At 37.0% G+C, this 25,725-nt stretch overlaps 1 protein-coding gene across 1 annotated transcript; it reads left to right on the top strand.

The window, feature by feature from the left end:
* The first annotated feature begins 9,790 nt into the window (after positions 1-9,790).
* arid5a (AT-rich interactive domain 5A) lies at positions 9,791-25,693 on the top strand. The gene is made up of 7 exons (XM_059503174.1): positions 9,791-10,090; positions 13,273-13,361; positions 18,733-18,898; positions 20,556-20,608; positions 22,411-22,508; positions 22,670-22,823; positions 23,998-25,693. Exons 1-7 carry the CDS (start codon positions 10,087-10,089, stop codon positions 25,234-25,236), a joined length of 1,803 nt encoding a protein of 600 aa, XP_059359157.1. The 5' UTR covers positions 9,791-10,086; the 3' UTR covers positions 25,237-25,693.
* Positions 25,694-25,725: the final 32 nt, after the last annotated feature.

Genomic DNA, 25,725 nt, shown 5'->3' with positions numbered 1-25,725 from the left:
TTTTTTTCTTCTTTAGCTTGATCACCCCCAGTTTCATTTTCAGAAGAAAAGAGACTGTACTTTTCCCCCTTCTTCAGAGATCACAATCATCTTGTTTTTTAACTGAAAGTCTAACCGATGTTTCAGATAGCATTTCACCTGTCCATTATTAGTTTTTCCATCCATATTCCTTCTATCCCAAATCAGAACTATGCTATTTGAGATCTGGTATTTGCTGAGAGGTAACTGCAGGACGTGATGTATTCTAGCACAATATTAACTTTATTCTGAAAAGGGAAGTAAGAAATGTATTGACGGAAAATATCGACTCACTTCTGCAAAAAGGGCAGTGGAAGTCCTTGCTGACCACCGCAGTGGATGATCGTCAGCTATATTTCCATCTGAGCACAGCTTTTTCTTTAAATATTTTTTTTATTTTTGCAGAAAAAAAATCTAAATATTTTCTCGCTGAAAAAGCTACAATATAGTTTTAAAAACGAGCAATTTGTTATTTAAAAAAAAAAAGTATGAATGTCAGATTTTATTCTGTTTAAAAAAATGTATTGATGGCAAATATCAATTTGTTTTTTGTTTGTGTCGAATTTTGGGAAATTTCAGAATTCTGAGAATTTTTTTTCTGTTGCATGCTGAGAGAGGCGAGTGTGTACGTCCCATGAGGCTTTGCAAGCAAATTTGTTCTCTGAACTGGAATACCTACTCAGTAATGTAACTTCTGAATCGAGTCACACAAACCACACGTAACATGAGTGTGTTAATGCGTTACTCATTTAATTCCTAAGTTGAGCGTTATGATCTCTAACCAATATCAGAATCAAAGCCTACTGGTATCATACCATCGCTAGTCTAATATCCCACATATGAGCAAATGTGCTTAGAGGTGAAGTATGCCTATATAAGGGAATAACTCCGAGCACATTCAGGCGTAACCTAAAATTATGTCCAGAAAATTGAGATATACTGTATAGTAATATTCATGTGAAAAAATGTAGACTAATATAGAAATCCATATCAGCCTACTTAATCATACATGAATATTTAATGTATTTGTGTGTGCTGTGACTGAAAAGTTCATAACTTTTTTGCTACAGTACACTTACAGTAGGCCTAGAACCAGATCGATGAATTTTATGTTCTATGAAATTGAATCGATGAATTTTGTTATATGAAACTATGAAGTAATATGGAAATGAACAAATTATCTGGTTATTTTACTTTATGAAGTTGCAAACAGTGAATGAATATATATATATATATATATATATATATATATATATCATTACTAGTTATATACTATTTTAATTTTGCATATATGAAAAGGCAACTGTTGCATTAGAAAAAAAAGATTTGTATTGAATTTGTATGTGAAAAAATTGTATATATTTTATATATATATATATATATATATATATATATATATTCTTTTTTTTTTTTTTCTAGATGAAATATGACCCGAACATGTTCTTGAAAAGCTTTGTGATATTTATCCAACAAAGCTTGTGTAGCAGGTGGCAAGTACCTTGCAACCAGTTTTGTCCTATTTTTTTTAATTCTTCACCTTTCTTTTTCCATCAGCGGGTAAACTTTATCTTGCTGTAAATGATTAAAATCAGATAAACTGAACTGGAGGAATCTGTTCTTCTGTTCCCAGGAGAATGAGTCAAATCAGCCTCCGTAGCTCTGGATCAATATGACCAACTTGTAACGTCTGTTTTCTGCTCGAGTGCCCCTCCACATCTCATTCTTTGTTGTTACCCCTCTTTCTGACTCTCCATCTTTCACTCTTTCTCTCTCTTACATGAATAAGGGGGGAATTTCAGTTGTCTGTAAATCTCTGATCTTCCACTCTCTCTTCAAAGCTCTGACTTGAGTGTTTCTTCACTGACTCACCGGTGTAAACGTTCATCTCACCCGCTCTTCTCTCATCTGCCCACTCAACATTATAACCTACGGGTTTAGATTCTAGTCACCCACCCTGGAGCGGGGGGAGGATATATTATTATAATATTATTTATTTATTAAGATAGTATGTCAGTTGAAAGTTGCTTTCCGTTAAAAGAGCTCAAACATGCGTCTGGGACAAGGCTTAAACCTTGTCTGTGAAACTGGGCATTTAAAATATTTTTTTGTATACTAAAATAAGCAGAAAATCAGAACCAGAAAGCACTTTATTGCCAAGTATACTTGTGCATATAAGGAATTTGTTTTAGTGACATAAGCTTCCAGTACACAGACACGACAACAACACAGAAAACAAAAATACACGTATGTAAATATAAATAGACAAACAAATAAACTGTATGTTGTGCTATAGATGATAAAATGGAATAGAATAGAGTGAGATGCAGGTCTATACATATAGGCTAAACAATTAGGCCTGTACAGATTCTAGCCCCTGAATAATTTAATTTTAAATCATTTTAAATATTCAGATCATATTCACTAATATTAATTTATATAGACAAACCTAGATTACAGTAATTGTCTTAAGTGGCATAATGTTTGATGTAAAGTAATATAAAACCATTTCTTTTTTCTCTCTTTTTTTCATTTTAAAATAATATCAGCACATTAATCAGTCTCTTTGCCACTTCTAAACACTTAAAAAATAACATAACACAACTCCTTTTTTTGCTATGGCTACAAAATATAGGTCTATGATGCAATCTGCTGCTCTGTCATTTACTCTGATAAGACGCTGGAATGAGTGGATGGGAAACTGCTTGTATTATTATTATTACCGCATCACATTAAACTTAAACAAAGAACTGAGCATTATTTATCTAATGTATGTAATAAATGAACTCACCTTGTCCTCTGACGCTGGCTGTTTAACGCTCAGCCGAATCGGATTGAAAAATGCACTCGTGCTAAATAACGCAGACTAAAAGATGGGGAAGCACCCCTAAAAAGTGCCTAGCAACTTCCCTGGCTATATAATATTTAGAATGTTTCAGATGGTTGTCAGTGTTTTGTGAGGGTGTTCTGTTTGCCAAGGCATTGCTATGCGATCTCTAGAGTGTTGTGCCAAGGTGTTGCTATACAATATTGAGAATGTTCTAGATCAGGGTTCCTCAGATCTTGCCCTGGATGTCCAATGCACTGCAGAGTTTAGCTCCAACCCTGCTTAAAGTCACCTGCTAGTGATTTTCTAATGATCCTGAAGACATTGATTAGCATGTTCAGGTGTGTTTGATTAGGGTTAGAGATGAACTCTGGAGGAAAGTAGATCTCGAGGTTCAGATTTGAGGATCCATGTTTTAGGTGGCTACCAAGATGTTGCTACGCAATATCTAGAACAATCGCTTCCTATACCCTCATAAAGGGCTCTATTTTTAGTGGTTTTCAAGTACACTCATTAAATCCCACAATGCAAAGCAATAATGAGTGTACGACTGATGTACACTCAACGGCTAGATAATCCCCATAATGCACAGTGAGAGTTGCATGTCTTACCAAATGGTGCCCACTGCTGAATCATTCATCCAGTCATTACCATACACAGGTACAAATTCATTTCTAAATTGATTATTCAATTATTTAACCAGAGTCTATACATAAGTTCCATGACAGAGTTCAATATAAATCCTTTAAAATTACTACTGGAGCTGCCAGTTTTAAATGATTATTAATGGTTGCCAGGGTTATGTGATCGCTAGAGTGTTCTGTGTGGTAGTCAAGTTGTTGCTATGCAATCACTAGAGTGTTCTAAATGGTTGCCAGGGTTATGCGATCGCTAGAGTGCTCTGTGTGGTAGTCAAGGTGTTGCTATGCAATCACTAGAGTGTTCTAAATGGTTGCCAGGGTTATGCGATCGCTAGAGTGTTCTGTGTGGTAGTCAAGGTGTTGCTATGCAATCACTAGAGTGTTCTAAATGGTTGCCAGGGTTATGCGATCGCTGGAGTGTTCTGAGTGGTAGTCAAGTTGTTGCTATGCAATCACTAGAGTGTTCTAAATGGTTGCCAGGGTTATGCAATCGCTAGAGTGTTCTGTGTGGTAGACAAGGTGTTGCTATGCAATCACTAGAGTGTTCTAGATGGTTGCCAGGGTTATGCAAACGCTAGAGTGTTCTGAGTGGTAGTCAAGGTGTTGCTATGGAATCACTAGTGTGACTAAATGGTTGCCAGGGTTATGCGATTGCTAGAGTGTTCTAAATGGTTGCCAGGGTAATGCAATTGCTAGAGTGTTCTAAATGGAAGCCAAGGTGTTGCTATGCAATCACTAGAGTGTTCTAAATGGTTGCCAGGGTTATGCGATCGCTAGAGTGTTCTGAGTGGTAGTCAAGGTGTTGCTATTCAGTCACTAGAGTGTTCTAAATGGTTGCCAGGGTTATGTGATCGCTAGAGGGTTCTGTATGGTTTCCAAGGTGTTGCTATGCAATCTCTAGCATGTTCTGTATGGTTGCCATGGTGTTACTTTGCAATCACTAGAGTGTTCTAAATTGTTGCCAGGGTTATGTGATCGCTAGAGTGTTCTGTATGGTTTCCAAGGTGTTGCCATGCAATCTCTAGCATGTTCTGTATGGTTGCCATGGTGTTATTATGCAATCATTAGAGTGTTCTAAATGGTTGCCAGGGTTATGTGATTGCTAGAGTGTTCTGTATGGTTTCCAAGGTGTTGCTATGCAATCTCTAGCATGTTCTGTATAGTTGCCATGGTGTTACTATGCAATCACTAGAGTGTTCTAAATGGTTGCCAGGGTTATGCGATCGCTCGAGTGTTCTGTGTGGTAGCCAAGGTGTTGCTATGCAATCACTAGAGTGTTCTAAATGGTTGCCAGGGTTATGCAATCGCTAGAGTGTTCTGTATGGTTTCCAAGGTGTTGGTATGCAATCTCTAGCATGTTCTGTATGGTTGCCAGGGTTATGCGATCACTAGAGTGTTCTGTGTGGTAGCCAAGGTGTTGCTATGCAGTCACTAGAGTGTTCTAAATGGTTGCCAGGGTTATGCGATCACTATAGTGTTCTAAATGGTTGCCAGGGTTATGCGATCACTAGAGTGTTCTGTGTGGTAGCCAAGGTGTTGCTATGCAATCACTAGAGTGTTCTAAATGTTTGCCAGGGTTAATTACAATGTTTTCTGACCTTAGGACATTTCAATCTGTTGTAGTGAACTCCAGCACAATATTAGGACACTTTAAAATAGCAAATGACCTGCTCTTTAACATTAATGCATTAATTGACATTAACTAATGAAGCTCATTGTCAAGCGTTACCGCTTTAAGGGCTCCCTGCAGTTCCTCGTTAAAATAAAACTGGTTTAATGTTTAAAAACAAACATATTAAGATGACCATTAATAGTGGTATTGTAAAATTGTGCAGCCCTACAAACAAGCACAGCAAACCTTGATGTGTGTTATATTTTTTGAAATATAACTGAAATTTTTATCAGAAGATTCACATTTCTTTCTTCCCAAATCATTCAGTCCTAATACTCTGAAAGCAATGTATGGTGCTTTGGATAACAGAAAAAAAACCTGCCAAATGCATAAAATGTAAATACAAGTACTCATTCTGTTTCTTATTTTAAGAGAAAAGTGTTTCTAGCTTGTTTATTTTAAGGCTTGTGACTCTATAATCTAAATTTGTTAATGCCTATGAAACTAATTTCAGAACCAATGCTAGAAAAAGATGTAGAAAATCTTACCTGAGCACTGAGTCCAGAGGTGTTTGAGTACAGCTCATTAGACACCATCACGGACCTCTCACTGCCCAAAATATCAGGATCCTGTGAAAACAGTTAACAAAACATAATATAACACTAAATACAATCAGGAAAACATTCATATTTCTGGATTGAATTACATGATTGATAGTGACTTTGGTGTAATACTGTTCTGTATGGTTGCCAATGGTGTTACTATGCAATCACTAGAGTGTTCTAAATGGTTGCCAGGGTTATGCGATTGCTAGAGTGTTCTGTATGGTTGCCAAGGTGTTGCTATGCAATCTCTAGTGTGTTCTGTATGGTTGCCATGGTGTTGCCATGTGATTGCTAGAGTTTTTTAAATGGTTGCCAGGGTTATTTCTAGAGTGGTGTAGAGTGTAGAGGGTGGTTGACATGGTGTTGCTATGTAGTTGTTTGAGTTTTTGTGGTTTTGATATTCTGTTCCATAGAAATGGGTTTTTATCTTTATTCCCGTTTAATCCCTTACCAAATGAAAATCATAAATTTGGTCACTTATCAGAGTAATGTCACACACTTCCACAGTAAGCCACATGATTAAGCTATCATTCAGTAGACAGAAATACTTGATAGATGCTTGACAGCAATCACCAAGTTTACTAACATAAATGATGCCATTTTAATATGATCAACAGCAAATGCCTTAATATTTGCCTGCTTCATCATTTAATTTGATGGCGAGTTAGTCAAACGTGTCTGTGTCCATCTGATCCAGAACAAAAGCTATGACAAGCACCTGAGCTGCATTGTGAAACTCTGGTGTGATCTCAGACTGAGTAAAACCTGAACCTCTCAAATCGAATATGAACACACAAGTCACAAACTCCCTAATTTCCATTTCTGATATCAACATAAGCAATTTCATACTCCCCAAAAGAAGTCATCTTGGAGAGTGTTAATACACATCGGGTTATCATGCACAGGCTGAGATGCTGTCTGTATGCTTTCACTCCCAATAACAGGGAGGACGGATGTTTTGTCTAATATTTCACCTGAGAAACTCCCTCAGTGCAATTGGCTCTGGGCTGAAAACTGTTATTGTGACATTTAAAGGTTAAATATGGTTAAATGTCAGGGACTATGCGGGCAGGTGAGAGAGGCCCCATCCATAAACGACACATCCGAAACTTTAACAGCAAGACGTTCATAAGTGCACTTAGATATCAAGCCGGTACATAACATCTGACAGCTTCAAAACAATGACACATTTTCATGATGGGGTTTTCCGGTGTTCTTTTTTATAGTTCATCTTCAATATGTACAAAACACACGCACTATATAACCATGGTCAATTAATGACAAAACGATGTCTGTAACAGTGGTGTTTTGGATTTAGAGGGGCATTTCCCCACATTTTGACAGTAAATGATATGTCTGTAACGTCTTGTTTAAAACACTTTCCTGAATATTTTTTTTATTATTTTAACAATGCTCACATGTCCTTAAATCCCCTTTAGCCCAGTCTTGTAGTGCAGCCCACAATCTAAACCATGTCTCTTTGCTGAAATATAAAAGAGAGAGAGAAAATGTTAATTATTAGTTAATAAATAATTGTATTCATTAAATTAATGACACATAAATTAATTAATAAATATATAAAATGAAAAACTGATATGCCAGAATGGTTCTTTTAACCAGTGCCATGCCATGAATCTGGATATTACTCAGCTAGTTTAGGACCAAATGTTAATTAATGTAGTTAACTTTAAATCAGAAAGATTTTCTCCCACAATAACTAGGACAGTCATCCTTGTGTGATTAAAATAGTTTTAATGTTAGGTTAATATTATGATATTTAACAAAGTAAAAAAAAGTTTTCTATAATAATAATAATAATAATAATTTGTAATAGTTATAATAAAAAATAAGGATTTTTAAGACTACAGTGACAAAAAGGTCTTTGATGTTGGAAAAAATTCAGATTTTTTTCTAAATGATTTTAATAATTGTTACAACATTCATTTATATGAAGTTTATATTCATGCATTGTTTAATAACTACCCCTTTACTTTAGCTTTTTACTCAGAAAATTAAATCTTTATGAAATAATTTTCACGCAGAAATTACTAGTAAATTTCACAGACAATTACCAAGAATCGCTAAATTAAAGTGGAAAACCTAAAATAGTTTTTTTTTTTTTTTTTTGTAAAACATATTGTTTTATTTACAGCTTTTTTGTTTTGTTTTCAGATGTTTCAGTTGTTGTGCCTTTTTATTTTCATTACTCCCCATCTCCTTTTGCAGAATGTGCACGTTTTTGTTATGCTAAAATATAGTTCTGTCGCCTTTTTACAGTTTTTGAGGTTTTGCTTAGCACAATACTTCTGTCCTGGTTATCATTTTCATAATAGATACAAAGGGGAAAAACTGAGAACAGTACTTTCACCAGTGCTTGCATGCGTCAGGGCAAACCCCTTTCTCTTGCGTTTCCAGTATGTGTCTGATGTCAGGTTTTTAATCCAGCAGTGTAAGGGTGTTTAGTAAACTACAAGCACTTTTGACCATGCTCTGAGTTTTAGAAAAACACTATTTTCAAATTTCATATTTCTTAATCTTAAAGGAATATTTCACCCAAAAAATTTTTTCTTGCTTTACATTTACTGATCCTCAGGCCATCCAAGATATAGATGAGTTTGTTTAGTGAGAGGAACAGATTTGGAGGAATACAGCATTGCATCACTCCACAATCACTCACCAGTGGATCCTCTGCTGCAGTGAATGGGTGCCGTCAGAACGAGAGTCCAAAAAAAAACATCACAATAATCCAAAAGTAATTTGCATAACTTCAATTAACATCTAATGGGGCAAAAAACTACGATTGTAAGAAACAAATCAATCATTAATACATTTTTAACATTAAAACATTATCCAAAATAACACTTCTTTAAGTAAAAAGCCCATTCTCCCTCACTTTTTTAGCTTGTAAACAGTACAAATCTGTGTATATTTCTCTCTTGATTAGAGCAATATAATAGGGACTCACATTTTGACTGTTTGCAATAATTTGAAGATAAGGACACCATAATGGATTTGTTTCTTAACAGATGGACCGGAGTGATTACTTGATTATTGTGATGTTTTTATCAGCTGTTTGGACTCTTATTCTGACGGCACCCATTCACTACAGAGGATTCACTGGTCAAGAGATGTAGTGCAAAATTTCTCAGAATCTGTTTTCTATGAAGAAATTAATCTACATCTAGGATGGACTGAGAAAGAATACATTTTCAGATAAATGTAATTTTTAAGTGAATTACTAATTAAATATGAGTAATCTACGTACTAACAATGTTCAACAGTGCATGTTAATGCATCCCTGGAACATTCTGTCGTTTACATTTATTTATTTAATATAAATTGACAAAATCATGGCTCAACTGGAGATTATGAGCCATGAAAATATTCTGATATGTATCTTTGATTTTGTTTTCCTTTTCTTTGAATGGGGTCTCGATTTGATAGAAATTCAATTTAGGTTCAAAATCATTGTTAGAGTGGAAATTATACCAGGTAAATAAAACATTGTCACACATTAATTATAATTATATATATATATATATAAAAAAAATTTCAATTTTGAAGTCTGAAAAAAAAAATAAGATAAATTATTAGGATGTACCCTGACCACAAAACCAGTCTTAAGTTGCTGGAGTATATTTGCAACAATAGCCAACCATACATTCTATGGGTCAAAATTATCGATTTTTCTTTTATGCCAAAAATCATTAGATTATTAAATTAAGATCATGTTTCATAAAGATATTTTGTACATTTCCTACCGTAAATATATCAAAACTTAATTTTTGATTAGTAGGCTAATATGCATTGCTAAGAACCTCATTTGGACAACTCTAAAGGCAATTGTCTCATAAAAGTTTTTTTTTTTTTTTGCACCCTCAGATTCCAGATTATCAAATATTTGTATCTCAGCCAAATATGGTCAGATCCTAATAAACCATGCATCAATGGAAAGCTTATTTATTGATGTAAATTTCAATAAATAAAAACTGGTTTTGTGGTCCAGGGTCACACATATCCTAATAATGTATCTTTTTCTCTCTCTTTTTTTTCAGACTTCAAAATTGAAACTCTGAGAGAGGATTCCGTACAAAACTGCAGCTAGACATACTGAAAACCTATTAACGGGAACATGCACTCAAAGTCTGTAAACCAACTTGTTTAAAACGAAAACGCACTGCTTAAAAAAAACACCACCAGCAGCAGCAGTGTTTGAAGAGGACTCAGACTCCCAGGGTTCCTGATTGACTCGAGTGACGAGGAAGTGCTGCAGAGAGAGCGCGTGCTGGAGAGCGAGCTGTCAATTACTAAGACACGAGACGAGCAGACACACGTCAACACACGCGCACCTGAGATTACAATCCGTGGACCTCGCGCTTGTCTAAAATGGGTAAGCGTTTATACCACTTTAAACGATGCGAAAACTTTGTAATGACTAAAATCAACATTTCTTTATATTGCTTAGTTTTTACAAAAGGCGAGGGTCTCTGTTAACTGATTTTCTTGGCACTGACGGTTATCAAAGTTTCTTCAAAACAAAACAAAACAGTCTGTTTTCTGGTTTTAATTTAAATGCCTAACTTAATAATTAGGTTTAAGATATTGTCTAGCCTATATTTTAAAGCCACGTCAAGTAGCGGTTCTGAGACACTAACGTAGGCTACTATCCAGGCTATTTCTTATCTCACTACTTATAATTTCATTTTTACTTGTTGTATATAAAATACTAGACTAGTCAGAATAGCTACAACAAAGATAAATTCAAAATCTTATTAGGACATCTATGGGGGAAAAAATGAAATATTAAGTAGCCTAATGAACATTTACTGGTTGAGCTGATAAACAATATGGTAATATGATAATCACTGTTTGATTATTTAGTAGTAGCTAGTTTAAACAATAAGTAAAATAAAATAAAATACTCCTTTTTGGAAGGAGTTAATGTTAAGTGGATTATCATAATGGCTATTACTGTCATTTTTAGTAATTTAAGTGACTATAATAAGGACTAGATATGAGTAACCATAACAGGTTTAGCTCTTTGAGGAAGTGGTTTTAGAGAAATAGCAACACATTGCTGTTGAAGCGTAAAACGCCTCATCTGATACGCCAACAGCAAACTGATGAGAATAGGCCAGATAAGTGTATTGACCAAACATCACAGGTCATCTCTGTTTTGGAAGCCTTATCACATATATGTATTTCTACGCTGATAACTTGCTTTGATGTAGTCAGAATGTGAATACCAGTTTGTTTGTGACATTATGACGCCATCGCATTGTGATGTTATCACACGTTCTGGTTTTATTTGTGAGGCAATCAGGGATATGACAAATGCATGGTTAGCCCTTCAGATGAAAAGCCACAGTTTAAAGCCTTCGGTGTTTGTAGAGATGCTCACTTAAAGAATTCATTTGGGTTTCTAACTTTTTTTTGTCCCATCCGCACAATAGCAGGCTGCCAGAAACAATGCAGAAGTTGCTATCGCACCAGTGATAATATCAGTCCAACTTGTCACAATCTTTCTGCACTGTGGCTCAGAAGGGGAAGTAAAATAACAGAAGCCTGTTGAGTGCCCTGGCACAGGAAACGTCTGATCTCGAAAGCGAAGCGTTGCTGGATGTTACAGACAGAGATATGAGTGTAAAGGGTGGCGAGAAGGGGAAGTGGAGACTTTGAGGTAGAGGCAACCCAGAGCAAACCTATAATTCAGTGCTTGTGTGGTTTGTGAATAAGATGCTGTCAGGTACCTGATGGTTACATTGTGCTGGTTCTATTCAAACCAGATACCTGAACACTAGATGACTTGATATGCTCGCCTGTGTGTCATTATTGACCTGAAATTTGGCCATCGAAAGTCCAGTGTGATGATAGTGTCCCCCACTGCACCTTCTACAGATATATACAAAGCACTAAAAAGCGTATAAAAATGCAAACGCTGCACATCAGATGTCTGAATTATAAAAGACTGGTACACAACTGGTACGTTCATGCAAGATATCGATTTCATAATAGAGGATGCATTGGTGGGTTAATTTTGTTAGACAGCTCACAACCGTTTATTTTTATATTCCAGCAGAGTATCACATAGCTGTGGTTTATGCATACAGACAGGAAGTAGTGTTGTAATCATGTGGTTTCGTATTAGAATGTTCTCTCTTTCTTTCATTCTTTCTTTCTTTCTATCTGTCTTTCTTAATGTGTCTTACTCCCATTTAACTCAATACTTCAGATTCAAAACTGCATTTTATAAAGCAGATGCGGGGTTGCTCTGCTCATGCTAAATTAGCATCTGATTTGGATGTTTAATGCGAATGGGATACACGGGATATACTCAAAGACACCAAACTCTCACTGGACCGATGCCCTTTCAAAAGGAACTAATATGATAACTTTATGTATTCTTAAATCACTCCCGTTATGGTACTAATATGTACCATTTAGGGTAAATAAGGTGCAAACATGTACCCTTTAGCTTTTGTATGTATACTCCATTGACAACTTGTTTCTAAGCGTGTAGAGATGAGGGGTGTTTCTGCAGATCTAATCAGTGTAAATGCTGCTGGTGAAGGGACAGTTTAACCGAAAACGAAAATTCCGTCATCATTTAATTACCTTCATGTTGTTCCAAACCTTTTTGACTTTCTTTCTTCCATCGAGTATAAAAGAAGACATTTTGAATACTATGGTGTTTTTGTTAACCAAAACTAAAACATTTACAGATTTTCGGTAATTGATATAAAGCTGAAATAAAATCTAAATCTAAATATTAGATAAAAAACTTGAAACTTGTCTTGGCGGCATTTTTGCATAAGCTGACGGACTGAAATTTCTAAAACTGAATTAAAAATTCTGTTAATCTATATAGAAAACCCTAATAACTAATAAAAGTGACAAAAGCACATAACAAATTCTCAAAAAAAACAAAAAACTATTCACTAGCTATATAGAAATATTTTTAACATTTTACAAATTTCTAAAAGTTTAAACACCATGTAGCTAAATTACTCAAATGTAAACTAAAAAATGGTAAAAATGATTGAAAATATTAAAATAAGCTCATTATAAATGTTAAGAAATACATTTAAATTAATAACAAATACTAATAATGTATAATTAATACTAAAATAAAGTATGTTTCAGCAATTTGTAACTGTACAAGCCCAAAACAACATTCAATGGTTTCATTTACTCATAGTGTGGTCAAAGAAACATTTGATTTATTTTTCTTTTTGTGCTCAGCAGAAAAAAGTCATACAGGTTTGGAATGCCATGAGAGTGAATACATCTTGACAGAATTTGCATATTAATCTCTGGGTGAACCAATACCAGTTTACCAGTTGCTTTCCAGAGTATTCACCACTGCTTTTCTGTGGTGTCTCTAGAAAAGACCTGTCTCTCTGTTCCCAAAATGAGTATTTATCAACTGAATCAACTGCATCAGCTTTGGAAATGGAAAAACTCAAATCGGCTGCACACTAACGGAAAGTTTCAGTCACTGTAGTGTTTGATGTATTAGGTGTTTACACCTTCATCTGTGAGTAGTAACTAGTATGCTGTGCTTTGTTTTAGTGTTGGACCCTCGAGGAGAGGTCGATGTTGGTGAAGGAGAACTAGAAGACTGTGAAGAGAAAAAGCAGGAGATGAATTCACCAAACCAGGTAAGACAGCACATGTGGCTCGTGATTCACTTCTCCTCTTGTCATTTCAAGCCTGTGTGGTGTTATTCCTTGTGGAAGGACGCATTTGTGAGAACATTTCTCGATCATAGCTTACCAGAGGCTATCATATGACTTCAGTCACAGACTATTTTCATGATGGTCATTCTGTGGCAAAAACTACGTAGCAGTTCTCAAAATTTCTGCTTTTGTGTTCCACTGAAAAAATCTAAAAGGGTTTGGAGCGTCACACGGGCGAGTAATTTGTATTGTTTTGGGAGAACTGTCCCTTTAAGGCATCGTTTCCTAAAACTGTAAATGTGAATTTAAGTTCGTATGTAGCTTTATTAATTTCACATAACTGATACTCCCGATGTGGCTGAAGTGCAAATTTTGCTCGTAAAAATAACATCTCACTTCCCCTTTCGATCTAATGACTGTTGCCAAATTGATTTCTGGTTTATTGCAATATTTCGGTTACTGAGAATGCTGATGTCAGTAACAGTAGTTAGTCACATGAGATATGACACTGTTAACTTGTGGTTAGATTGTCCATTCGACTTTCATTTTGCAAGAAAATAACTTTTTTTCTCTAATGCGAGCCGGAAAAATCCGTATCCCAGTTTATTTACATGCACTGACTCAACAGCCTCTGGTCTCATTTATTTCGGTCATAGTTTTCAGTTCTTCTTTCCTGCAGTACATCAGAATAACAAGTGAATGAGCCAGTTTTGAGTGTTGCATTGCAGGGGGCTGGTAAAAGGTGGCACGTCTTGTCATTTCTTTTATGATACACACAAGGACACGCATATAAACAATCACAGATGTTTTCTTTTCTCTCTCTCTCTCACACACTTCTTGTAATTGAAACAGTGTTTGTATGCTAGTGCAAAGATGCATCATATTTCCAGGGTGGCGTCAGAAGTTGAAAGCCGTGTGGTTTTGGTGGCGAGCGCTGGCCATGCCACTGCGTCTTCATCAGCATGTATAAACTCTCATTCTGAGTGTTATTGACACGTCCGCTGCAGACTAACCCACGCACTTTTCCGAAATTTGAATGAGGTGGAAATTTAAGAAGCTGCACCTCGCAGAAAGTCTCTCACACTGGGGTCTGTGCTACTTTAAGCCACAGTTCGAGAGGGACTGGGGCACGGTTCTCAGCACACAAAAAACCCTTCCTGTTTGAAACTCGAAGGTAGCATTTAAGAGCTAAGCTCTTCCCTGTTGTGGTCTTGATATGACTGTATTAAATTGAACGAGTGATCTTGTGTTTTTGTTACATATCAAGTGGCCTAGATAGTTTTGTGAGAGCAGGTTTTATGTATTTTAATATGATTTCCAACAGTTGCATCTCTACTTTGATTATATTTGTGGTTAAGGAATGATTTTGTAACAATTTCATTAGATAAAAGACACTAAATGCATACACAATATAAACAGACCTTAAGAAACCGAATTCGGAAAAAAACTACCACCTGCGTTTTTCTCAAAAACACATTTCCCTTGAATACAAGATATTCAAATATTTATTCCAAGAACTAGTGCTAACACACTATTCCTCAAAGCTGGTTATCTGTGTTGTCAATATAACAGGAAATGTTTGGGTAGATGGTAATCAGATAAACCCGTATAAGAAATTTCAGTGAAGATGACTCAATTCAGGACAGACTGGAGCTCAGCAGCACCCATAGCAAAAGACGTGTCAATTTTTCTCTGTTGTATTTACGACTGAAGCGAGGGAAAGAATGAATCAGACTCTTTTAGATTGCCCCAGCTTTTAGGCCCACATGTATGATATTATTCCCTTCACAGAAGACAGATTTGACCTCAGGCCTCAATGTTTACTCATTTCACTACACTGAAAAGGGGCCTTCTTATCTTCTATATTACTCAGAGGCTAGAATAAAGCCCTATATGCACAATATTAGTCATTGTAGAGGCCTTATTCTGGGAAGAAGTTACCCTCTCTGAGGAACTCTATTCAGTGTGAAACTTACTGACTGAACATTGCTTTGGCAGCAAACGACAGAGATCAACCACCAGAGTCATCAAATGGAAATCCAAAGCTTTCTGTGCGTAGCGTATATAGTCACTGGGGAATTTCTCTCTTTGCAGGCTGTTACAGATTGTTTTTACCTTTTTGGAGGGCGAATGTGATTTAACCAAACGTTGTTTCCCAAAAAAATTGTTTCCACAAACAATTAAGCCGTCTAAAAAAAACTGCTGAAACAAGTCTACGCTTAGCTGAGAAGTGGCTAAAACCTAAAACCAGATTACACACTTTTGTACAAAGTTTTCCCATGTTGATTCATTGTCAGTCAAGTTACCTTTATTTCTGCAGCGCTTTATACAATATAGATTGGTTCAAAGCAGCTTCACAGAGATGAACAAGGAAATAACAGAATCAATTATGGAAACTCATGTTTAAAGACAATTCATAATGTGCTGTGAAACCGCTTTAAAAGACAATATTGTCATAATGAGTTCAATTCGGCTATAAGCAATTCTACAGAAGGCATCAGTGTCTTTCGTTATTCAGCTCAAGTCACTTCTGTTTCTTTCTTCCATCAGCATTTTTAACCCTGTTACTTATGTTCTAAGGTTTACCAACTTTTCCGCCCCCCTCTTATAAGTCATGTGTATTGTTACTGAGTGGGCAAACTTGTGACCGCTTGCGTTCATTTCTGCATGCCTTCACTCTTTCATTTCTCGCTTGCGGCCTGCCTGCACTGTGGGTCATTGTCCTGTGTGCTGGCGTGCTCGATGCTAGCAGTTCCACTTTGGCCTGGTCATTTAGCACTTTGCCACACAGGGTGAATGTGCTGTTTTTCTGTAGATAACATTCACTTACTTCCCTCTTTTAACAGGGCTTGTTCCTTCCTTGCTATACAAGAACATGTACAAAGTTAATAAGGTGCTGATCATCACTTCAGTGGTGGTTGCTGAAGTGCGTAAAATATCCTGAACAGTTTGTGCTAAAGATATGGATCATAACCCAAATCATGAGAAGAGGTGTTTCTAAGTTATCAGACTTGTGTATTTCACATGGTGGACGATTAAAAAGGCAAAGAATGGAAATCATTTTCTTACGAGTAAGGTTAAAAAGTAACCAAAGAGTAGTAGTATACATTACCTAATATGTGTAATCCAACAGATTACATTACTAACTACAATTACCGTAATTTGAATCTGCAATCAGTAATGAAGTAATAGAAACTATTCAGCATTGGGCTTAGAACACCAAGAACACCTAAGTATTTGTATAGCAATGATAACATACCTAGCGGTGGGTTTTGCAAGCATAAAAACCACTAACGTTTCCTGACAACTTGTGTTTTTGTCTGTATTAGCCTTGATTTAGACTGCATACTACTACTTATAGAAATAATGTACTTCAAAGGATGACCTAAGTGCAAACTGAATATAATGTTTTCTGATACTTGCATATTTACAACACTGACATGCATTTATGCTAAACAAAAATAGACTTAAATAACCTTGTGTCATATAATTAAATGTATTTGTAACGACAAAGTTGCAATATGAAATAATATTTCAAATTATTTTTAAAACACATTTAAAATTATAATCAAGTACTTTGCATGTGCTTTATGTTAGTCAATAAATCATAATTCTATAAAGCATGACAGAATATTAAAACAACTATTTAAAATGTACATTAAAGTAAAACTTGATATTATTAAGAAGTGCACTTTTAAAAGCGTACTTAAGTGTGTTAAGAAACATAGTCATTAAATTGTACTCTAAGTACACTTAAGTGGCCTTATATCAATAATATTGCAATTACTGCAAATATAGTTTTATATATATATATATATATATATATATATATATATATATATATATATATATATATTTAAGATTCACTTCTTTTTCACAGCGGATGATAGTGAGATTTCTGTGGTCTATATCGTGGCCCGTTTACACCTAGAATCACAAATATAAAGATAACTTTATTAGTGTCCACAATAACGGATGATAAGATATTGTTTATTATAAGCGTGTGCTGCAGTTTTGTCATCTGCTGCTTTAAAGTCAGGTGGATTTTGATTGGCTTTCAATGGTTTTATTGTGCATCAGCAGGAAAAAAATGCTTCAAACATTATAGTTCCTGTGTGTTGTTACAGTTATTGTTAGTTGTGGTTTGAAGTATTAAAACCTTATCATTGTAGTTATCATGAACGGCCCTTTATTCTGGAGTTCAGTGTTTTTCCAAAAGGCCTTTTGATCAAATAGTGTGATCTGAGGAACATATCTCATAATCCCACTTCACTTTTTTAGTATCATATAGATAAGGAAGGCTACATTCATACTCTTGTGTTTCAGCTGAAAATCACAAGATTTGCGGACACCAAAATCCCGCCCTCTTGCAGTAACTGCAAAGTTTCTCATGTTTGCACCACTTGTGTCTTTATCACAGCACCAGTGCAGCTTTCTTTTGTGAAAACCCCACCAGTGGTTCGGTTTCCCTTCAAACAGGATGTCTGGTTACTTATTGAAAGTGGTGGTGAAAGCCAAAGCTGTTGTGTTTTCAGTCTCACACTCTGAATATGACTGTCTCAGAACGGGGTTGCATGAGCACCTATATCACCTGCAATTTTGCATGAGGCTCTGAGAAAATGAATCAGTGAGAAGATTTATCAGGCTGTTTGTGTGAAAGTGAAATTTGAAGTTTGTTCGAAGCACAGTTACGCTGCTTCCTGTAAATGACACAGACTCACCCACATATATTCATATATTGCCTATATCATGTACAGTGCACACACATACTGTAGATTTATTGGTTGTCGAACTGTTATGTTGGGAACTCTTGAATTGGGCAGAAACTGACAATCATATGAAGTAGAACATTTTTCAACTAGGGGGATTCTCACAAAAACATGTCCAGGTCATTTCAACTTAAAATAAAAATGAGAAAAAGTAAAGTTTATAAAAATATGTATTTAGCATTTGCATTCTTTTTTGAGACCCTTTATTTTATTTTTTAACCTGTTGTGTTGTGACTTAATAGATTCTTCTTATTTGAAGAAAAAATACTTTACATATATGTGTAAATATTATGTATTTCATTATTTTAATTTATGGTAAAACAATTCTAAATTGATTTAAATTGTACACGAAATACTACCATAATCTAAATTGATTACTATTTAAATGTTAACCATAAATAAAATATTTAAATAAATAAAATAATTATTTCCACAGTATAAAAGACAAGTGAGGTATATGAAAACAATGTCACATTCTTCAAGGAATATGCATAATATTCCTAAAATATTCTTTCTTCAAGTAAAAGCACTTGTTTTTGGGACACCTTTTGTGACTTTTAACCGTGCACAATTTTTCCCACTAGACCAGCAGGGAGATGGAGAGCATGGTGTCCACCAATAGCAGCGAGGAAGCTTCCAGAACGGACCAATCTGAGAGTGAAGAGAGGACCTTTGTGACCAATCTGTACTGTTTCATGAAGGAAAGAGGCACGCCCATAGAGAGAATTCCCCATCTTGGCTTTAAACAGAGTGAGTCTGAATACTGTTGCATGTAATATTACAGCATTTAATTAAGTGGTTTTCAGCTGGATTTGCTTCAAGATGTAGATTTTACATTGAACATCATGTGGCAACTCAGAACAAAAACCTCAAATACTTTCAAAATCGTGCAGATGTACTGTAATTCAATAAATTTGATGTAAATGTATTTGTTAAGGAAAAAGTTTTACAGCCATAATTCACCTCACCACATCACAATCCAAGTGAATCCATGTCTAGTGTTCATCTTTTGTTTTACCTTTTATAGTTTTGTTCATGGTTTCTGAGCTTGAGGGCATGTTACACAATGTATACGTGTTGGAATCTGTCTGATTTGACTAGATACACAGACTTTGATATCAGAAGCAAAGTTAAAGGTTTTCTCCTTCCTTTTAAAAGTTGAACAGCCTATTTATTATGCCATTCCAACTATGCACAGCTATTTAGTAAATTGCATTAATATTTATATTTAGCATGATTTCGCTGAACAGAACACATCCGCAACCATTTTTGGGGCTGCAATGCACTAATTAAAACCACTTATATACCATATATGTAAAACATGCTGACTAAATCATGAACTGTATCTGACACTTTCCAAGAATGTGGTACACTTTGGTGTGCAAGGACTTTTTTCTTTAAATCACGAGACAGAAATCACATTATTAATGAAGTTATGAGAACTGTTAAATAACCGTTGTGTTAACTGTTATCGAAAATAAAACAAATCTAAAATTAAAGAAATTAATTTAGTATTAAAATAAATTATCATTAGTCAGATTTAATTAACTGTATTAAAAAATATATTTAAAATTAATTATGAAAGAAAAATTATATTTAGTCTCTCATTTTGCATAGCTATATCAATATTAATTTCCTCATTACATTACACTCAAAGTTGACTCAATTTGGACTTTTTATATTGAGACAGACAGACAATACATTTTGTTGTGTTGAGCTTAAACATGTAAGTCTGTTAACCAAAATATTTTCTTCAATTAATAAAACATATGTTTATTAATGACCACAAAACAATATTTGGTACCACTACTGAGTTAGGCTACATTTTGAAATTAACTTGTACTTTATGAAAAGAAACATCCATTAAAAAAAATGTATGCAGTAATAAACAACATGAAACACTAGAGAAGGCTTTGCCACAAACTCAACTGACAGGCGTGTGTGTGTGTGTGTGGTAAATGAAACCGTGTGACTGCGCCATGCATTAACAGAGACACGCAGAACATGCAGGATTCATATTTAAATAGACTTTTGGCTTTATATTTACAGATACATATCATGATTTAATTATAATGACCTACTTTTCATTAATTAATTCAAAGTTTGATAATTTCCGTGACACTCTGCGCTAAACTGTGAATTCTGTTTTTATGACTTGATAAAGACTACACTCCGTAATTTTCCCACTTATCATGTGTCCACTTACCTGATGTGAAGATAAAATATTGTCACGAGATCTCGTCACACCCTTAATATATATATAAATTATATATTTATATAAATAAAACAGCTCGTGTAACATTTAATCTGACTTCCTTTATCTGAAGAGCACCTCATTTCACTGATTTTCACTGTTTTGATGAGAAATTTGTGTAATGACGCAACCATGTCTCTGTCTTTTTTCCAGTCAACCTGTGGAAAATCTACAAAGCTGTGGAGACACTTGGAGGATATGATGCGGTTAGTATCCTCACACAAACAAACCTCCAGACAGACCTTTCACAACCTGGTGCTGGTCTGTCGCCCCAATCTCTCATTCACACCCCTGATAGCATTATCTTGTCAATATATTGTGCAAGTATGCCAACTGCCTGAGGCTTCTGCACCTAATGAGGAAATTTAGAAGCAGGTCATGCATTTGCCACTTGCTCTTGCACAGTGGAAACTATGATGGCTGTAGGCCACACCATACATACAGTGACCGTTATGACCACAATGAGAACGAGGGTCCATCTTCCACCTAGCTCTTCTACCCAAACCCGCTGCTTTAAAGCTTTGTTCTGTCACGCTTGAGTTTCCACTCACTTTAAGGTGCTAAAATGTTTGTATTTTTAATAAGTGTGCGTGTGGTCAGTAAAACCGATGTATGTCTGTTTGCATATCATTTTAGTGGGTCTTGTGTATGTGTGTGAATTAGGTCTGGGAGTGGAAAATCTGACCTCGTACTCTAAAAAGAGTCATGCTAAAAAATGCCATCATTGCATCAGTCAAACTTTTTTTCCAGTAACACAACTAAACTGAACATGTTTTCTGTCATCAAACGAACTTCAGAGGACTGATACCTGTAAAAAAAAAAAAAAGTACCTTGGTCATTAATTGATTTAGCAATGTGTCAGGCAGTAAGGGTGGTATTAGCATTGTAAAGCTGAAACTTTTATCAGCCTGTGAACATAAATTTGGGGTATGTACTTACACACATATAAGGCAACCTCTGAAACTAACCAGTGACTAATCATGAAGTTCCACTATGACAAGAGCTGATCAGACTGATACTGCAGTGCATGCAATACACACACAGTCAGTCCAAGAAAACAAAATGCAAGCACAGATACTAATTTAGAATTGCATATGAAACACATTTATCCATAAGGCGCTTTCACATCAGCTAAACTTTGTGGGCAAAGAAGGTCCATTGTCAGTAGTGATGCATGAAGCATCGTTCAGTCAGAGGTCACTTCCTAATTAAACAGCATTGTGTTGGTCAGCATGGCAAATTGACATGTTCAGAGTTAAACTAGCTTGAATTCGATACAAAAACTATATAGGGAACACATCCCTTGTGTGAAATTCATATTGAGAAGACTGGATTTTGCCTGTAAACTTTAGTTGTATAAAGGTAAATTTATGTAACCACTCTCTTAGAACACCAAGCAATTTTTTTATTTATAAATTTTTGGCATTTTTGCCTTTATGATAGGACAGTTTAGATCTGACAGGAAGCGAAGTGGGAGAGAGAAAGAAAGAGAGGGGTGGGATTAGGAAAGGTCCTTGAGCCGGGATATGAATTCGGGAAAGCTCATAGCACAACGACGCTGTGTGTCAGTGTGAGGCCCAAGAGGCTATTGGCCCTGACAGAACACTAAACTATTTTCAAAGATGTTTTATTAACAAAGTTTGGGAGGCTCACATTAATAATCAATGAATTTAGCACAGGTAGAGCATGATAATGAGCACAATTATAGTAAATATTTATACAGCCAACTTACCTGTGTCAGGTTTCCCTCCTCCTTCCCAAATCCTAACTATTCGTATCCCAGCTTGGGATATGTAGGAGTTTTCTGGGTTCTGGCTAAATGCCGAGCTCGGAGCCCTCTCCTCAGACAGCACACCAAATATAAATGTGATTTCCTAAATCTGAATATATTTATATATATATATGAGTGAAAACTCGTGAATTAGAATCACTATTATCTGGTTTTGTAATTGGATCATTGTCAGAGAAGTCGCTACAGGGTGTGTAATAACGTTGTGTTTGCTCACAGGTAACAGCGCGGAGGCTATGGAAAAATGTGTATGATGAGCTGGGTGGTAGTCCAGGCAGTACCAGTGCAGCCACCTGCACACGCAGACACTACGAAAGGTAAACTCACTTGTTAACTGTAATGAACCAGACAATTTTTTTTTTATTCAGAATCACAAGTCGAAAGTGTCATTGCCCACATGAACACAACTGCTCAGTTAAAGAAAGTTGCATTGACCGTTAACCAATGGCTCCAACAGTAAAACTCCTTCTTTGTGCAGGTTGGTGTTGCCCTTTGAGCGGCAGCTGAGGGGGGAGGAGGACAAACCGCTACCACCCTCCAAACCTCGAAAGCAGTACAAAAGAAGCCCTGAGAACAGGGGAAGTAAGCCAGAGAGCAAGAAGAAGAGGAAGATGGAGAGAGAAGAGTGTGAGGTAAGCAGGAAGAAAATGCACTTGGATCAAAGAAACTCTTTGTTAAATGTACAATTAGGGTTGTGTACAACTATGCTATGAGAACTTCTGTTTGTGACGACACATTTTTAAGTAATAATGCAAACAGATTGTTGAATTGATTTATTGAAATGGACCATTTTGAACCATCCATCCATTCTTCAAACCAGTTGTCCTATGTAAGGTCAGGGGCATGCTGGAGCCAATCCCAGTGTCTCAGGTCATAGGCAGGGAGACTGCTCCTGGGGACTCAGTGTCCAACCTTGTTCCACACACCTGGCTGTGACTTTTCAAGTGATAGTAAACACCTTGATAAGCTGGAACAGGTGTGTTTGATTAGGGTTGGAGCTGAACTCTGCAGGACAGTGTGTCCCCAGGCGCAGGGTTGAAGACCTATGCCCTGGACGGTTGGCTGTTTGCACCCAGTCATGGTAGCATAAACAGCACTAAATTCTTTACTATCTAAACCAGGGATGTCAAACAGTTCCTGGAGAGCTACAGCAGAATTAAGCTTCAGATTTAAATAAACACACCTAAACCAGCCCTGTTAAAAAAAAAAGAGCATATGCTGGTTAGGTATATTTTGAAGCATGGCAGCTGGTTTAAGCTGGTCCTTAGTTGGTCATGAGCTGGTTTAAGCTGGTAATAAACTGGTCTAGCAACTGCTCAGGACCAGCTCATGACCAACTTAGACCAGCTTAAACAAGCTCATGACTAACTAAAGACCAGCTTAAACCTGCTCAAACCAGCTGCTGTGCTTCAAAACATACCTAACCATCATATGTTGTTTTTTTCAACGGGTAGCTAATCAAGGTCTTCAGGACCTACAAGTAGTTGTGTTGGAGCAGATTGGTGTTAAACTCTGCAGGACTGTGGCCCTCCAGGAGATGATTTTGACACCCTTGGTCTAAATGCCCCTACATATTTAGTCTTGGGAGAAGGACGGGTCACTGTCGATCAGCTAGTCTAATGACATTCTTTAGGACATGTACTGGCCAAATAAAAGGCAGATTAGAACTTTCACGATATTCAGAATGTTGCTCTTATATTGCCAGCAAAACAACAATTTGATGCATAGTGTATATCTCTAAATGTTCTGTGTGTGGAGATGTATCTGTCTGCTCCGTGTTCTGAAGCATATCCCTTTTGTTCACAGGAGAAAATGGGATCAGATCATCACTGTGAGAGAGGGATGTGCTCCCATCACAGTCCATGGTTAACATCCTCCGATCGCCTGGACTCTGATCAGTCATCCGGGGTTTCTGTCCACGGTCCCCACCCTGGCTCCTGCTCTAGAGAGATCTCTCTTCTTCATACTCCTACCCCGACTGAGGTGATCTCTCCCTTGGAGAAGAAGAAGCGTCTGGCCCAGGCTAGCCTGACCAACCCTGCCTCTGGTGTCTTGGAGGATGGGGCAGAACTGGAGAGACCCTCTGTTATTCAGCTGTCCCACTCTTCCCAGTCTCCCGTGTGTCCTTCTTCCACTCGCACTCGACACTCTTCCGATGGCTCACCCCTTCCCGTCTCTTCTCCGTCTGGCTCCTTGTCCCGTAGCCCCTCTCCTTGCTCTGTCTCCTCTGAGGACTGTATAGCCATGCCGACCCAGAAGTCTCCTTCCAAAGATACCGAAAGTAAGACACCTTCTCGTTTGTCTGCTCTCCCCACGTCCAAGGCTGCTAGCACAGGAGTTTGCAAGCCTCTCGGATGTTACCCCAGCAGCAAAGAACTGGTCAACTATCACCGCTACCATTACAGGGATTTCCTGCAATGTGGCCCACCCCATTCCGAAAAGACCCAGAGGAGTCTTTCGACATGGACCGAGGATGGTAAATCCAGCACCAGACTTACATCCTACAGGATGCCTTCACCTGCATACACCAAACCCTGCTGGGTCCCTCATGCCTCCAGCTTCTACAAGGTCTCACCACGAGATCCCTGCAGGCCTGTGTCACTACAGCCCACTTTTAAACCCCACATGTCCTACCCCCAGCACCTCCTAAAGAGGCCCACCACTGAGGAATCCTACTTGAAGAAGATACCAGTAGCCCCTTCACATCGCATTACGGACAGGAAAGAGAAAGCAAAGACAGCGTTGCCTCTGCCTACCCAGCAGTTCCTCTTCCACCCTCATCCCAGCCTAACAATGCCCTACCTGCCAACCTTGGAGAGACCTCGGGCAGACTTAACCGAACAGTTGAAGGCTCTACCTCTTCAACCGGTCCTTGTTCCAAGCCATCTAACAATACCTTCTGCTCAGACCCACTCTATGCATTGCCCGCCAGTGGGCAACCCCTTTACTGGATCTTACGAGGCTGCTTTGCCCTCCTACCCTTACGCGTTACCCATCTGGCATCCACCCTCTGGGTACAACATGGCAGGCCTGCAGCCTTACTGAACTATTCTTAAATGACTGGTCCTTACAGTCTAGCCTTCTGTTACTCTTCAAGTCTATAGGTCAGCATGAAACCAAAGTCGATACAGTTTACTTTCTTAATACAGACTCCTTAACAACTACCTACAAACTCTGATACTGAAGGATCAAGTCCATTTTCATGATCAAGTTTCAGGATCATTTTACATTAAGTAAAATGGGTTGCAAAGTGTTTAGTGTTGATTTTAAAAACTAATGCTAACTGAAAGACGGTTACATACGAAGTCCTGCAGCTCAGCTGGTGGAGCATAGCACTTGCAACGGTTGCAATTCCTAGTGTATACATAATACTGATCAAATGTAGCAGTGAATGCACTGTTGTAAATCACTTTGGAGAAAATTGTATGCCAAATGCTGTTAAAATGTAAATGCTACATGTTGATGTGTTCATCAGTGTGCCTATATCTGCAAAAGAGAATAGCCTCCTAGTTCATGTGGAATAAGCATGCACAA

Source organism: Carassius carassius, chromosome 21, assembly GCF_963082965.1.
Source record: "Carassius carassius chromosome 21, fCarCar2.1, whole genome shotgun sequence".
Lineage (NCBI taxonomy): Eukaryota > Metazoa > Chordata > Actinopteri > Cypriniformes > Cyprinidae > Carassius > Carassius carassius.
This window is presented reverse-complemented; position numbering and strand designations above follow the sequence as displayed.